The sequence below is a fragment of the Eleutherodactylus coqui genome, chromosome 5 (genome assembly GCF_035609145.1).
Source record: "Eleutherodactylus coqui strain aEleCoq1 chromosome 5, aEleCoq1.hap1, whole genome shotgun sequence".
NCBI lineage: Eukaryota > Metazoa > Chordata > Amphibia > Anura > Eleutherodactylidae > Eleutherodactylus > Eleutherodactylus coqui.
Window position 1 is genome coordinate 54,607,694 of NC_089841.1, and position 17,578 is coordinate 54,625,271.

A 17,578-nucleotide genomic window follows, 5' to 3' on the forward strand; every position below is an offset into this window, starting at 1 on the left:
ATGGTGACGCTTCTAATGCAGCTGCCTACGGATGGTTCTGGTGCTAATGGCTGTTCCAACGGCCTGTAAGACCTCCTGGGTGAGTGTTTCAGCAGACGATGTGTGTGATGCCTTCACAGCTTAATCAAGGTTCTGTTGCCCACGTTCTGCAAGTTTACAAGGTCTCCCCTGGACACACAAGACGGTTTCCATTTCCAAATAACATTGTCAGCAGTGAACTTTGGAAGGTCTATAAGCACTGCGATGCCCAGAACTGATTGGCTGCTCAGGTGACACCCCACCACCAGACCCTGTTGTCAGCAGGAATATGCCTCTGTGATACTCTCCTTTATACTCACACATCTGATTTGTACATCCCCTTCTCCTGACAGCACAGCATTGGAAGGTGTCCTAATACTTTTGGCAACATAATGTACAATGTATTAAATTGTTTCATTCCAGGGCAATGCCACTACCCACCCACTAGGGGGCGCTGTTGCATTGCATTTAGTTTGCTTTTTGCAACACTAGAAAATGGAAGGAAGTGTTTTGTGTTTTGCTTTTTTTGTTTTTCTCTGTGTGATGTGACAGTAGGATGTTTACAAACACAACTGGATACAAAATTGCAAAGCACAGATTCCTGAGCAGGGACAGATCTGATACATTGTATCACAGAGCAGGGAGCTGTGCACTGGGCTCTCACTGCTATTTAGCTAAATAAGCACATTCATAGCAAAAGATTACAAATAAGTTGAGGATTCTTATTAATCAGGGGAAGCAAAGGCTGAAAAAGTGCTGGACAACCGAACCTGGCAGCTGCTGGATGATCCTAGTTATTGGGTGTCAGGCCTGATCTCCACGCCTCTATGGGTTGGGGCTGGCCCCTTTTGCTTGCTACTGATTGCAATAAGCCGAGTGTAGGGCAGGAAGGACTTGCTAGTCACTCCTCCTTCCATGAGTCTATGGGTTTGTGTGAGAGCTGAAGCAGGGAGAGCTTCCAGGGACTCCCATTAATCAGTTTTTGGTCTCATTGAGTGCTGTGGAGCAAGAAAAACACCCACCATCCTTCTGCATGGATTACTGATTCTTCTGGACACCCACTACAACAGTTTAGGTTCTGGAAGGACTCACCTGTCCTATTAATAGATAGACCCCCCTGTTCCTCTTCCTCATACCTGGACATAGCCTCTGTGGATCTCCTTTATTGCATTCCTATGATCAAGGGCTTGTAAACCACCTCTTGGACCTCCATGGCGACTGTGGTTGAGCCAATATTTGGACTTTCAGAAGATGAAGTAAGTGCAGGTTCCTGCATATTTTTCCATATGTTTGTGTGATGTTTTTGAGTCTATTGTTGTATATGGTGTGGTTTGCACTTGAGTACTTATCAAGTGATTACTGCTACTTGTATGATGGAGGGGCTGGCGACGTTGTCTGGGGCGTGTGAAGTCCAGCTAGCCCTTGCAATGTACGATTCAGCCAGTCTTTGGTTGGCTGCTGCTGGTGGTACCTGGCTAGTGCTGTGTTTGAGCGTCTAGTTGCATTAGAAGAACTTTCTCTGAAGGGATCTGAGGATGTTTCTGTGAAGGAATGATCTGTCTAGAACTGGGGGTCTACGTTCTGTGATGTTAGTATATTGATGCTCAACTAAGTAATGCATCCCTAGCTCACCTTGTTACCTGAGCTGAACTGTCAATCATTAGACCTCCACTAACGTTTGTCTTATGGTCATCTCCAATAGGTGTTGAACGAACGATCAATTACCAATTGATCTTGAGTTGCTTATAGTTAAAGGGACCTGTCATTAATTTTTAGCAATGCAAACGAAGACGAGCGCTATAATAATGAGTCCACTCGTTCAAACAATTATCTTTTGTATGTCTGCTGGGTCATCAAAGTTTATACTTTTGCTGCGCAGCAGAAAGGTCCAGTGGGTGTGCCGGACCATCTCTGTTAGCATCTTGTTCTGCTCCTATGTCCGCCGCTCTTGCTTCCTCATATGGAGGACTTTAGTAGACATCATCCACGCAGCACTTCCAAGTCTCACGTGAGTAGCGTGAGGTTGTCCACCGGTACACGCGCAGATAATCTGTTCTTTTTGTGGGCAGTAGCATGCTGCTAATTTGTGCTGGTGGTTGACCTCATGGAGCTTGCATGAGTCTTAGAAGCGCGCTACATGGTTGACGCCTACTATGTCATCCATGTTGGAGGAGGCTAGAGGGGCGGACTTGGGGGGCAGAACCAAATTCTAACAAAAATGGTCCGGCACACCCACTGGACCGCTCTGCCTTATTTACATGCAACACACCAAATTATAAACTTCGATGACCCGGCAGACCTACAAAGATAATTGTGTGAAAGACTGGACTCATTATTATAGCACCGGTCTTCATTTGCATTGCTAAAGCTGATGACTGGTTCCCTTTAACAACAAGTATAGTTATTACTTCAACAGCACCCTTACAGGTTGTCACCCAGCCTTCCTACTGATGCAATAATGGTCAGTAGTGTGATAAAGCTGAATGGCACAACTTCCTGTGGGAGCCATAAAGGCAGCCATATTCATCACTCAGCATTCCCTGGATCAGATAATATTTGTACATGACTAGATGAAACAGTAAAATACATACAGAGAAGGGAAACTTGTATTTAGTGGTGACTTATTGAAGGGTTGGGAGATCCGGGGTAGATCAATGCTCCTTACAACTTGGGCAGGTTCTTGGTGTGGCTTTGGAGTTCTCCTGACATGCCTGCAACCCATTGAGTTTAGCTGGTGTTTGCAAATGACATAATATCAAGACAGGCGAGTGTCGTGTCATCTCCCCCTCCCTTATATCAGGATGGGTGTGTGCAGATGTGTTTTCACCAGGTAATTATAATCCAGGCTCTCCCTTCCAGCTCATGGAGATTGGGATCATAGTGTGCCATCAGCCTGGAGGTCAAGGGCTGCTATAGAGGTTTAATCTGTGGGATTTACCAGACAGCATAGATTGCTGGTTGGAGATGAGCACATCCTTCTAGCAACCAGAGGACGGTATTAACCTCAGCAGTACCAAACCTGTCTTCTTTCTCATAGCATACACATGATTAGAAGAAGCCCCTAACAGGACGTTTTATAAACGGCGCATAATTTGCTCCTATTTCCATTGCACGCCCTTGTTTACCAGCTGTACGTTGCATACAGGTTTACGTTCACTACAACTCGCCTACCCTTACTCGCTCCAAAAACCTGTCATTTACACATTGATAACATGGGGAATTTCAGGACATTCCGCCTTTCACACACCTTTCCAAAGATGGTAAAAACATTTGGCGTAGGTGGTGTTGAAATGTCGCAGCTGGATGATAACCATACTCAGCAACGAGATTGCTACTGTATATGCAGACTGCTAGTCATACTATACTATAGTTATACATTTAACTCTTGGGGGGGTATTCACATCACGTTCCTGTCTACGTCCCCAGGTTAGGTCTGAAATTGGGATTTAGACGAAACCCTGAACTGAATGATAGGCTGTCGTTAGTCAAACGGAGATTCTTTTCCTATTCGGTATTTGAACCAAACAGAATAGTGTCGTCCATAATGATTTTGGAGATACACATTTTAACCCTGGGATGGCAACCAATAGAGTAGATGCAAACGTGATGTGAATGCCCACTTACGGATCTAGCGGAGCTGAGTTTGTCTCTAATTTTTGCTTTGGTGTTGCTGAACAACTCCCTTTTGTTGGGCAGCCCCCATTGTGTATTTTTAGGGGGTTCCAGCTGCTGTAACCTCTGCCAATCAATTGCTATCAGTGGAGAAAGCAGCTGGCATGTGTATGAGAAAACCTAATGGCTGACCGTGGTTACGCCAAAGTTCACAATGACGGACTTGTTGCTGTAGTTTGAGGGGTTCTCTGGGACTTTTAACTACTGATGATCTATTCTTAGCATAGTTCAGCAAGGGATGATCTTTGGGTCCACTGCTACTGCAAACGGAGCTGGAAGCTGATAGCGCTGTCTGTATTTCACCGCCTCTGTTTTGTACTGCAGGCATAGCTCTCATTGATTTTATGGGAGCTGTGCCTGTAGTACTAAACTGGTTCGTTGCAATGTTGACAGCAGGCCCAGTAATCAGCTGATTGGCGGGGGTCCTGAGCAACTAACCTATGACAATCAAATATTGATGACTTATCCTGAAGACAGATTATGAATAGTAAATGTTCTGGAGAAACCCTTTAAGGGCTCATTCAAACGGCTACAATGGGTATTTCGGTCCATGAATACGACGCACATTCCCTGACCGAAATGTAAAAGGGACCAAGGGTAAAGATTTTATCGTGCGAATGATTATTCGCACATGAGAACGCTTATTCATCTGTACGGACGTTCACGTGCTCAAGTGCAAAGCCCCTCTCCGGTGCCCAGTAAGCCTGGCACCCTGCAGGTACCCTATAAAAGGGTAGGAGCTGCATCGCAGACCAGTCCAAAGCAGACGGATGCAGTCGGCAGCAGCAGAGGACTGCAAAGTTGTGGCAGCGGGCATGTTAAAGAGGCAAAAGAGCAGCGCTGTATCCACATGCTGGGGAGCAGCCACGGACAAGAGAACATTAAGGGAGAAGCTGAGTCAGATGAACCTTCCGAACTCCAGGGGTGAAACGCCCCGCCGCGTGTTGGAGGCGAGGTAGGCCACCCCAAGACAGCCGGGTCGGATCCGGCAGCGAGAATTCTCGTTGTGGGACCCGACCCGCGCGCCTGCAGAGAGCAGCGCGTACTCACCCACGCCCCGCAGCTCCGGATCTTTCATGTGCCGGCTGTTTGTTAGCCGCATGAGATTTCGCACGGACAAACCGCAGCCATCTGCCTAGGATTGCGTCTGTTAATGCGATCCTATGCAGGCTTCCAGCGGCGGAAATCCTGCTGCGGAATTTCTGCCTATCTGCAGGCGGCCGTAGTCTACCTCCCCGTATTGCTGGATACCGTGATGACTGTGCCGATGATGCGCCACAATCGCTGTGAAAGGCTGGATAGAGCGCAAATGAAGGGCAAGGCGCTAGCGGACTGACAGAGGATCCGAGCAAGCGTGAGGGAACCACAACCACTGGCATTGTGTGAGGTAAAATCCCTGGCCTGGATGGGCGTAAATGAACTCACTAGACTGATGATGCGGTTATCAAAATGGCGCCATAGTTCAGGTTAGAGTGTAAGGCCTTGTAAGAGTAGATGACTAAGCAACATCGACTCCATTGAAAACAATGGGAGAACTCTGTGATCCTCTGCCACGGCTGTGGGGGATTCCCTTCGTCACCTCAGTGATGTCAGGTTGTTTTCACATGGATGGTGAGGGTGATATTGCCCACGCCAGTGTGAAGGCAGCCTCATATGTACATGCGAGTCCATGTTCAACAATGTAATGTGTTTTTTCTCAAAACACATCATACTTGCAGGTAAAATGGTGGGTTTAAGAGAGCAACGAAACCCGGACCAATTATCGCACTTTCCCGTATAAATGTAGCCTGATGCTGTATTTACACAGCCAACAGTCTCACATGAGTGACCCCATTGTTTGCAACAAGTCCATTTGCATGGTCAGTCTTTTTCTATCGCAGTTTTGCTGCGAGACGGAAAAATTGCAGCACGTCCCGTTTCCTATGCAAGTCTCGCACAAGAACAGTACGTGTAAATATGAGGCGTTAGATGCGAGTTGCGGCCCAGAGTCTTGGGCTTGACTCGCTCTTGGCTGTGTAAATATGGTCTTCAGTGCGACATATCGGCTTGGGCTGTGACAGCGGTTGCATGGGTAAGCATTACACTGCAGCTCTGCAATCCAGTAGAAGTCAGTGCAGCCACATTGTGGTTTGCAGTTTGCTGCAAACGTCGCCTGTAGATGAGAAGGAATTCAGCGCTGGATTTCTTTCGTTCAGTACTTCATTGCAACACGACTACATTGATATTAGATGGTGAGGCTGCAGGTGTGCACTGCCATCTTTGGCTGTGTGACCTGTGTCAATACACAGAACTCCACCCTTAGTTGTCGGTACACCCTAAAGCTGGCTTCAGATGGGCGAATTTGCGGGTGCAACATGCAGAGAATACAACCCATTGATTTCAAAGGGTCCGTTCGTATGTCTGTTATTTCTAATTCGCATTTCGATTACGCAAAAATATATATATTCTGCGTATTTACACACCAAAGGTCCCCATTGAAGTCAATGTGGGTTGCGCAAATGCATGTGCAAAAAAAAAATTCCAATTAAACGCGGTGCTCAGATGTGCGCAAATTCGCTTAAGCCCATGTGAAGTTGGCCTTAAGCCATGTTCTCACAGGGTGGATTTCCTGTGCGGACCCAGAAAATCTGCAGCATCAACAGTAGCAGCAAAGTGGATGAAACTTTTATAAATGTTGCGGAAAAAATCTACACAAAACCGTGCGAGAAGTTGACATGTGATGCGGAATTTAAATTTGCAGCATGTTAATTGATCGTCATTTACCCTTGCGGAATCTTCCTCGTGTCATTTTATTTCACGCAAAAGGTGCAGGTTTTGATCTAGACTTTCAGCTGCGGATCTGCAGTAAATCCACCTTGTGTGAAGATGCCCCTATACACGCAGCCCTACCCAAAACTACAAACCTGACTCGCGCCGTGTGTTTATCTGAGCCCTGCTACATCCATGGCTTTTCTGTTGCAACCGTTACTGTTAATAGAACAAAACCGGTTTGAAAATGACTCTTTGCTGGGAGTTGCAGTTCTACGACATTGGAGAGAGCCCTGCATGCCAACGGGCTGTAAGCTGGGCAGTGCCAGGATGACTTTGCCTTTTGCAGGAAGATTAGTTGCTGCCTGTGCTTGGCTTTTAAATACTTTTATAATGTGTCAACTGGATGAAGTCTGAGGCAGAAAATCAATAATGATGTGATGTGCAGAGGGGGACGATGACCTGTCCTCCTCTGTCACTAACCAGGCACTGGCTGGCAGAGGGAGGAATGCAGGCATTCTGCAGCAAAGCAAGGCTGGATTCAAGGAGGATAATGCTTTGGAATGAATCCCCCCCCCCCTTCTTGGCTTTAACTAATGTATATTATCCAGAACTAAACGCTAGAGAATTCTTTCTGGAAGTGCCTGCGCACACTGGGCTCTGCTACACTTCTGTGTTTACTTCCTGCATGTAACACTTGATGCAAGCTCGCTGGAAAAAGGAAATGTTATTCTGTAGGGATCGCTGCTGAGTATACAATGAAAGTGACACTTATGTAATATTTCCTCCCTGCGCTCTTGGTATAATTCCAGTAGATACAGATGTAGCAGAGCTGAACTTGTTACTCTAATACTTGGAACAGCGTCTTTCCAACAGACTCCATTATTTAGGGATATGAATAAGAAAACTTAGTGATGACCCCCTAATGGATGCATTGCTCCCCCCTCCCTTGACTGCAGCACTATGATATATATTATATGCAAGCATGTAAAAAATTGAGTCGACTAGTAAATGGAGATATATAGACGACGTTTGTGGACCTCAGATGCACCATAAGCCTGCCTTTACTGGATTCCTATTGCAGGAACCGTAGTCGGCGTCCGCCCTGAGGATCCGCAGCAAATCGCACTGATTGAAAAATAGGTACTTCCACTTTTTCCTTCACACACGCGGAAATGGATTGCGTTTTCTGCAAGCGGAGGAAAAACCGAAGCATGGTCTATTTTCCGACCCACAGCCTGTCCGCAATTAACATTGTGGATGGGCTGCCGGTACTTGAATTATCGTCTGGCAACGGCACAGGAATTAGTTATTTTGGAAAAAAAATACTGTAGTGCGGATAACCGACGGTGAGTGTCTGCAGTCATCCGCAATACAGATTTTGCAGGTACGTGGGGTCGCCGGCCGGGTCACAGCCGGATGCCACTGCGGTTTTTCAGTGTGCAGACGGCCTAAGTGATTACAATTTCATGCTTACTCTACAGAAGAGCATAAATAAACGATTTCTGGCACGGAGCTTGTCCTGCGCCTTGAATTACGTGGTGGAGACGGTGCAACGGCTCCGCAGATGGATATTGGCACGTATTAGGAACGTTCTATGAAATGAGAACACACCAAATTCCATGCATGTGAGGGACCATCCTGGCAATGACCCAAGTGCATTGGCATTTCACGGCATTGAGCGAATTAAGTTAAATGTTTGTCGTGGCGACGTTGATGGGAAATTCCTTCAAAAAGAAGCAGAATGGATCTTCAGATTGGATAGTTGCCATCCGAAAGGACTAGGGGTCTGTTTAGGCGAGACGAACTCTCGCTTGAGAGAGTGAATGACGTTAAGAGTTAATACAGCAGATACATCGTTGGCTCGTTCAAACGAGGAATCCTTCAGTCGTTCGCATTCACTGTATACGTGATGAGAAGGACTGAATGATGGGTGTGTTAAACCAAAGCGAATGAGCCAACGATGATTTATATGTGGCATAACATGAACGCTGCATGAAAAGTGAAGTATTATCATTTGTCGTTGGGGCATTGGCCGTGTTTAGATGGAACAACTCATCGTTCCCCTTCACTCATTTTAATTTTTTTTTTTAACAATAATCGTTCCATATAAAAGGGCCCTAAATGAGGTGCTTTCCTTTGCATTATTTATTTTAACGCTGAATGGCTGGGATTTGTAGTTGACGTAATTCTGTTACTCAACCTTTTGCTATTTGTTAGTCAAGGTGACTCCATACATCAAGTCACCCATGGGCATATAATTATTGCGTTCGATTTTTTTTTTTTTTTTTTATTTTTTTTTTTTTTTTACGATGTATCATTCCTCCGTCCTTGGTACGGAAAACCCCGATTCATTAGCTGACGCATGAGACACGCGTGTGTCAGGATTCAGGTTAGGGCAGAGCATATAAGGCAAGCGGCTGACGGCGCGTGTTGGACATTACTAACTTGTCACCAGCCTACCATCAGGGCTGAGCGGGATTCTTTCTGTTTTCATCTAGTGTATTACATATATCATCTACGTAGCTACTGATGACATGGCCGGTTTATAGGACTATAGAAACGTGCTGAGTTTAGCTACACTAGGCGTAGTCAGTGGTGAATCATCAGCTACAGCTAGTGTAGTAATGTATGTATAGCTAGTTCAGAGAGTAAATGGTAATCAGACTTTATTCTAACTCTATACAGAGGAGGAATAGGGGACTAAGGTTGGCGATCAATCTTTACCCACAGTCTTTGCACACAACTCTTGTTTCCCCTCCTTCAATTTAAACCTTCTTAGAATAACAAGTTTGCCGGGAAGCATGCGAAAGCCGCTGCCTGACCTGAGGACGGTCTGTACTGATGCTAACCGGGCAAAATTGCAGGCAGAGCTGGATAGTTAAAGGGGTTTTGCAGGAAAATACTATTGATGACCTATCATCGGGATAGGTCATGAATAGTTGATCGGCTGGGGTCCGTCGCTCAGGATCTTCGCTGATAAGCTGGGCGTGCGTGCAAATACACAGAGGTCGGAGCGTAAGCAGCAGAAGCCTCCGCGACGACCTCCGTGTAGTGGCCAGAGTTTGTAACTGCAGGCTGGAGTCTCATTGAAATTAATGCAAGCAGTGCCTGCAGTTACAAGCACTGGCCACTACACGGAGGTCGGCGCAGAGGCTTCTGCTGCTTATGCTCCGACCTCCTGTGTATTTGCAATGCCGACAGCATGTACCCACTCAGCTGATCGGTCAGAGTCCCAAGTGATGGATACCAGCCAATCGTAGCATAGGTCATCAGTAGCATTTTCCATGGGAAAACCCCTTTTAAGCTTTACAGTTGTATCCATTGTAACTATATTGGGGTCATTGTCTGCTGACACCAGGCCAACCTCCCTCCAGCCCCTCTGAAAGATTTGTAGCCCCCAAAGAGAGGAAGTCAATGCTCCCCTTAGACTCTGCCACGACCTCAGACTCTATGACCTTGGGCACCTCACTACTATCCTTCCCTTTCGATGAAAAGGTGGGGGTTGGAATTGAGGGCTTGGTACCTGTTGGAGAGATCGACCAGAGGGTAGCCGCCAAGACCTTCCTCAGTTACTTGGATCAGGATGAGTGGTACAGATGGATCCCACTCCAGGGAAGGAGAGGCTCCCCTTCTTTTTCCTAGCACCCTGTTTTTTCTCTAGCCACTTTACGTTATCCTCATCCAAACTCTCATAGTGGGAAGTATCGGATGTAGCATCCTCCCTCTCAATTCTCCTGATTTCCTCATCTAGATTGCTGCCCCTAGGGGTCTCGGCAGCAAGAATATTTTCTGACACAGGACCAAGGTGCACCTTGTTCCCTGGATTTATGACCTTTCTTAAGTCAGCTGACTTCTTGCTCTTCCTCATTGACCCCTTCACTAGCCCCTTCTCCCGTAGGAACAGTTCTCTGACTGGGGCCTGGGCTATATTGACATAAATTTTAACACGGGTTAGTCCTAAACTACACACAAGTTACAGCCAGATTACCTATCTCCCATCCCATTTTCCTCTGCACAATACGCAATTCTGTTCTTGGTAGTTGGCGCTGAAGTGCATGGCATCGCCACTCCTATGGTAGATCTTCAGCTGCCCTGGTGGTAGAAGATCAAGAGTCTGTCCCTTCCCAAAAAGGTTGAGGAAGGGGTCAGCTTGACGGTATTACCTGAAAGCTTTCTTTACCATGAAGGCCCAAGCCCCTAACCAAATGTGTTCATCACTATTTTCTTTTGGGAAGCTTCATAATCTGCCCATATCTACTAGGCCATGTTAGGTCTATAAAAGAGAGTGATTTAGTTACGGTTTAAAACAGTCATTCTCAATATTATTCTGAGGGGATCCTGTCTGTGCAACAGAACCCCGCTACTCGGGCTCCATCATTGCCAGCTTCTAGTTAGACCAAAAGAGCTTGAACCCCTCTGGACATTAAAAAAAAGCAACAGAAAATGGACCTCAAACTCAGGAGTGCCATGAGTGTGGATCAAGGCAAAGATTTCGTAAGCCTTGAAACCTATCGTTAGCAGACGCTCAGCAACTGCTCTTCTAGAGATGCAAGTATCATTGCCTATCCACTGAAGACGAACGACATTCCTCCTAACATTCTGTAGGAAGAGACCAAACCGTCTGTCTCTCCCTCTCTTTGCTTTTGGAAGCTAGAAATGCCATGCCTCTTAATCCAGAAGGATTAATCCACCTCTCCACCCTCTACCATAATCAACACCTCTCTTCTAAGTGCATCCAGGAAATGCTGATGTCAACCACTGTCCCCAGAATCGGCAGACAAGACCTTACCTGCCCTGGCGGTAACACTAGCATGGCTCCTTGGAGAGAGAGACCACAACCTTCAGTATGTGCCACTATGGTAACCTTTATTACCCATCGCATTACTGTGCCCACGACCATCATCAATCATGTTATAGTCATCATCCATCATCATCCCCACTAACAACAGGGACAATGGGTACAGGATGAGCAGCCACATTCACACTTATGGCGCTGCTGGATTTTCCTGACAGCTTATCTTTGCTTTTGTCCCCAACAGGCCTGCTCTGGGAAACAGTAGAAGATATTTCAAGATCTGTTCTTTTGTTTTCACCCAGCGGAGCCTTCCCATTTAGCAAAATTGCTGTTAATTCCTTGTCTAAGACACCTCTCACCTGGCCTGCTAGAAGGTGACCCTGACCACAAGGACCAGCTAGCTGGTGGATGACCCAACACTGGCTTGCCTTTTTCGGCGCCATCAATGTTGGGCTTTTATAGCTGGTCGTGACCCCACACAGTCCCCATTAGTAATGGTAGCAGGGACAATGTTCTCACTCTCAGCCTGTACCGCTGTATTCTCTGGCTCGTACAGACCTGATTCACTTCAGAAGCAGGACTGGATTACGGGGTCTGTGCGGGGTACTAACCCCACAGCTGGCTTGGACTGCTCCTGGCCAGGAACATAGACAAGCCTCACCACCTCAGACGACTACTTCCTTCTCTTGGAGATCTTTGTATCATCTCTTAGTTCATCTTCAAAGGAGTGCAGGTCTCTGGTAGGTGATTCCAGGTGTTGGATCTCCTCCATGATACTCCCTCTTGAGCCAATGACCCTCACCAGCTGAGCCCGACACAGGTTCTGTACTAGTAGAGGGTAAAGCTACCTGTCCAAGTAGAATCCCACTGCACCGAGGATGCTGCTATGAGGATGTCCTGCCTGCTGATGGCCCTCAGGTGCGTCCTCAATCGCCATATCCTGGGGCTATAGCTCGCTGTGGGGTGAACCCCTGCTTAGTCTCGCTATGGGTTAACTAACCCCTGCTTTGCCTCAGCCATGGCAAAAAAACAGTCCTCATTAGCTTCTCAAAGAAGGGACGATTGTTATTAAAAAAGAATGAAGTCCCTTCTTTCCTCTAAGGTCTCAATTTCTTCTCTTGTATTTGGGGGAAACATCAGTTTTTGCTCGGTTGCATCGTAACAGAGTCCTGAGGTTTTCTTAGGCTTTTCCCCAACTCCTCCCTACATTGTGCTGCAATCCAACATTCGTACACTTTCTACAACTCCCTGATTTTCCCTGGAGCACAAACAGCAGAGCAAAGTACAACCACACCAAAGCGAGATTGCAGGCTGACTAGCAGAGCTGCACTCCCTATTCTGCTGGTGGAGTCACTGTATACATAAATTACTTATCTTATACTGATCTGAGTTACATTCTGTATTATACTGTCGAGCAGCACTCACTATTCTGCTGGTAGAGTCACTGTGTACATACATTACTTATCCTGTACTGATCCTGAGTGACATCCTATATTATAACCCATAGCCGCACTCACTATTCTGCTGGTGGAGTCACTGTGTACATACATTACTTATCCTGTACTGATCCTGAGTTACATCCTGTATTATACTCCAGAGCTGCACTCACTATTCTGCTGGTGAAGTCACTGTGTACATTACTTATCCTATACTGGTCCCACGTTACATCCTGTATTATACTCCAGAGCTGCACTCGCTATTCTGCTGGTGGAGTCACCATGTACATACATTACTTATCCTGTACTGATCGTGAGTTACATCCTGTATTATACTCCAGAGCTGCACTGACTATTCTGCTCATGAAGTCACTGTATCTATACATTTTCCTGTGCTGACCCTGAGTTACAGCCTGTATTATACTCCAGAGCTGCACTCACTATTCTTCTGGTGGAGTCACTGTATACATACATCACCTATCCTGTACTGACCCTGAGTTCCATCTGGCCAAATACTATTGATCGGCTGGGGTCTGCCGCTTCAGACCCAGGCCAATCAGCTACTCGGGTGCCTGTTTTCAGCACCACAACACACAGGAAATCTCTCCGACCCCTGTGTAGTGCCTGGCGCTGGTAATTGCAAGTGTAGCTGTCATGGATTGTAATGAGATCCTAATAGGCAGGATACTATTTGATTGGTGACGGTCCAACTGCTGAACCCCTCCTAGCCCCCCAGTCCTCCCCGATCATGAGAACAGAAGTCATGCAAGTCACACGTGCAACATTGCTCCACTCATTCCAGAGAGACCACCGGAGATACAGTAGCTAAGATCAAGCATTCATCTATCTGACAGTCCAAAGAAATGAATGGAGGAGCAGTGCAAGTGCATGTATCATTCACCATGGTGGGCATACCCCGTGATCAGAATGTTATCCTCACTCCTGTGGTGAGGGGAGACATTTATTTTGTGGGACAGCCTGTGGGAAAGTGGATGACTGGTCCAACATGACACAGCGCCCACTGATATCACTGCCTTGTCTGGTACCTACAGGATCTGCCAGAAGACCTTGTCCTGAAGAAAACCTCCTTTATTTAGCCCCAATAGGGCTTGTGGATAGAGAGATGTTAAATAGGTTTTCTCTATTTTTATCTATTTGTTCCCAGACCGCTGTTCCGCTCAGACGTCTTAGCGTTGACTTCACGGTACAGTAAATACAAGGACGCTTAGTAATATAATATGTGGAGGAAGAAAATCTGCTGTGTTTTTTTTTTTTTTTCTTTTTTTTATCTTTTTCCCCCAGAATGTGTTCAATAAAACCATTTTTATCGCTTGAACTCAGAATGTCCGCAGATTATTCTCCCCATCATCCTCATCATCATCGTGCTTCATCTGCTCTGGTGGAGTGCAGCGACTTACCTGACGTCATTGTTTTGTTGTGTTGCTGCAGGAACAGGTAATTCGGAGAGCAGCTGGCAGGGAAATTGCTGGAATTCATTAGAAGGAATATTCTATCACACGAAGTATCTGCTAGACGGCAGATAAACGCATCCAAGATTCGTCTCAATTGCAGGTGTTCTCAGAGACTATGAATAGTCCTATGTCAAGAAAAAACCCTTTACTGCTAGAAAAGAACGCTTTTTTTGTTTTTTTTCTTTTAACCCATGTTTTTCCTCACCTCCTAGCCAAAATATGGGGCAGTATTCTAGCAGTTATATTTTTGTACATAGGGGGCAGTATTATAATAGTTATATTCTTGTACATAGGGGCAGTATTATAGTAGTTATATTCTTGTATATAGAGGGCAGTATTATAGTAGTTATATTCTTGTACATAGGGGGCAGTATTATAGTAGTTATATTCTTGTACATAGGGGGCAGTATTATAGTAGATATATTCTTGTACATAGGGGGCAGTATTATAATAGTTATATTCTTGTACATAGGGGCAGTATTATAGTAGTTATATTCTTGTACATAGGGGGCAGTATTATAGTAGTTATATTCTTGTACATAGGGGGCAGTATTATAGTAGTTATATTCTTGTACATAGGGGGCAGTATTATAGTAGTTATATTCTTGTACATAGGAGGCAGTATTATAGTAGTTATATTCTTGTACATAGGAGCAGTATTATAGTAGTTATATTCTTGTACATAGGGGGCAGTATTATAGTAGTTATATTCTTGTACATAGGGGGCAGTATTATAGTAGTTATATTCTTGTACATAGGGGGCAGTATTATAGTAGTTATATTCTTGTACATAGGGGGCAGTATTATAGTAGTTATATTCTTGTACATAGGGGGCAGTATTATAGTAGTTATATTCTTGTACATAGGGGGCAGTATTATAGTAGCTATATTCTTGTACATAGGAGGCAGTATTATAGTAGTTATATTCTTGTATATAGGAGGCAGTATTATAGTAGTTATATTCTTGTACATAGGGGGCAGTATTATAGTAGCTATATTCTTGTACATAGGAGGCAGTATTATAGTAGTTATATTCTTGTACATAGGGGCAGTATTATAGTAGCTATATTCTTGTACATAGGAGGCAGTATTATAATAGTTATATTCTTGTACATAGGGGCAGTATTATAGTAGCTATATTCTTGTACATAGGAGGCAGTATTATAGTAGTTATATTCTTGTACATAGGGGGCTGTATTATAATAGTTATATTCTTGTACATAGGGGCAGTATTATAGTAGTTATATTCTTGTACATAGGGGGCAGTATTATAGTAGTTATATTCTTGTACATAGGGGCAGTATTATAGTACTTATATTCTTGTACATAGGGACAGTATTATAGTAGTTATATTCTTGTACATAGGGGGCAGTATTATAGTAGTTATATTCTTGTACATAGGGGCAGTATTATAGTAGTTATATTCTTGTACATAGGGGGCAGTATTATAATAGTTATATTCTTGTACATAGGGGGCAGTATTATAGTAGTTCCATTCTTGTACATAGGAGGCAGTATTATAGTAGTTATATCCTTGTACACAGGGAACAGTATTATAGTAGTTATATTGTACATAGGGGGCAGTATTCTAGTAGTTATATTCTTGTACATAGGGGGTGAGTATCATAATAGTTATATTCTTGTACATAGGGGGGCAGGATCATAGTAGTTATATTCTTGTACATAGGGGGGCAGGATCATAGTAGTTATATCCTTGTACATAGGGGGGCAGGATCATAGTAGTTATATCCTTGTACATAGGGGGGCAGGATCATAGTAGTTATATCCTTGTACATAGGGGGGCAGGATCATAGTAGTTATATCCTTGTACATAGGGGGGCAGGATCATAGTAGTTATATCCTTGTACATAGGGGGGCAGGATCATAGTAGTTATATCCTTGTACATAGGGGGGCAGGATCATAGTAGTTATATCCTTGTACATAGGGGGGCAGGATCATAGTAGTTATATCCTTGTACATAGGGGGGCAGGATCATAGTAGTTATATCCTTGTACATAGGGGGGCAGGATCATAGTAGTTATATCCTTGTACATAGGGGGGCAGGATCATAGTAGTTATATCCTTGTACATAGGGGGGCAGGATCATAGTAGTTATATCCTTGTACATAGGGGGGCAGGATCATAGTAGTTATATCCTTGTACATAGGGGGGCAGGATTATAGTAGTTATATCCTTGTACATAGGGGGGCAGGATTATGGCCGTTATGGTTGGGGTGACAGAATGACTTTTTATTTTGCAGCACTTTAGGGAAACATAATTAACATCCCTAAATACAGACTTTTGCTTCACCTCTATACTACAGATTTGTATTTCACCCTTGATCTCTTACCTTGCAGTTATCATCCATCTGCAATGGATATTTAGATTTTTTTTTTTCTTTTTATGACCACACGGGTTGAAATGTTGATTGGTTTAAAGCTGAAGAACACATTTTAAAATAAACCTTTCCAGAGCGGTGCAGTAGAGGTGATGAAGCCTCCTGATAGGGTTATAGCTGCACAGCTATACAGGTGTTCATAAACCTTCTAACTAATAGTATTACCTTTATGGCAGACCTTGTCTTGTATATCAGTCGTATATTCATTCTTTCATCCAACATCTAATAATCCATAAAGTCAGAGTTTTTTTTTTTTTAATCTTATTGCTATCCAGTGATTAGTCATCCAGTGTGATGAGAGCCCGGAAAGTAGATTTCCCAACGTTTGCCCTCCATTAGCATAGAATAGGGAAGGCTTTCCATGGCAGCCTGTACTCTGCCTGTAGTACAGCAGACAGATGTCCGTGCCAGATCTTGCTTGCTGATAAGTTTGTAAGTTGTTGCTTTTTTCACTATAAGGTTTATTTTGGCCTTGTGCAATGGAAATGAGAAGGTTCGGTGAACAAAGATTTCCTATGTGTTATTCCTGTTCCCTCTTGGCCGCTGCAGGCGGCCAGGACACTTTATATCCGATATGTGAGCACCGCGTGGTGGAGCTTCAACCTCACAAGTCTCGTGCTGTGCGTTCATGAGCTTATGGATTGACCAAATCAATGTATAGATTCTTAGGTTATATTATTTCTACACAGTAAATTGCAGTGTTCTAATTAAAGGAGTCGATGCAGCAACTGGACCCCTGTGCCTAGGAGGCCAAAGGAGACTCCATAGAGGTCCACCTGCCACTCCACCAATGCAAGTGCACCATCACTTGATGCAAAACCACCCTCTAACCCCCACCTGAACATCTCTCTACACTTAAACCTCAAATTATAAGACCTTTTGGCGTTAGACCGGGAACATACTTGCCTATTCTGGCTCCGTATTTGTATTCTGGGCTGACCATGGTTTTTCTGACCCAGACTCTGAGCATCCTACATTTCTATGATGCTTGGAATTCAGATTAAGCTGGATCCTATTACGGATACACACTGAGC

The 17,578-nt window shown here is 44.7% G+C and overlaps 1 protein-coding gene across 3 annotated transcripts in view; it reads left to right on the forward strand.

Annotated features, from left to right (window-relative positions):
- The first annotated feature begins 928 nt into the window (after positions 1–928).
- Positions 929–17,578, forward strand: part of NEDD4L (NEDD4 like E3 ubiquitin protein ligase) — a 353,635-nt gene continuing 336,985 nt past the window's right edge. For all 3 annotated transcript variants that reach the window (XM_066602536.1, XM_066602537.1, XM_066602539.1), the window contains exon 1: positions 929–1,274. In XM_066602536.1, the coding sequence (XP_066458633.1) occupies positions 1,230–1,274 (45 nt within the window). In that variant the 5' untranslated portion in view covers positions 929–1,229. The remainder of the gene's footprint in view (positions 1,275–17,578) is intronic.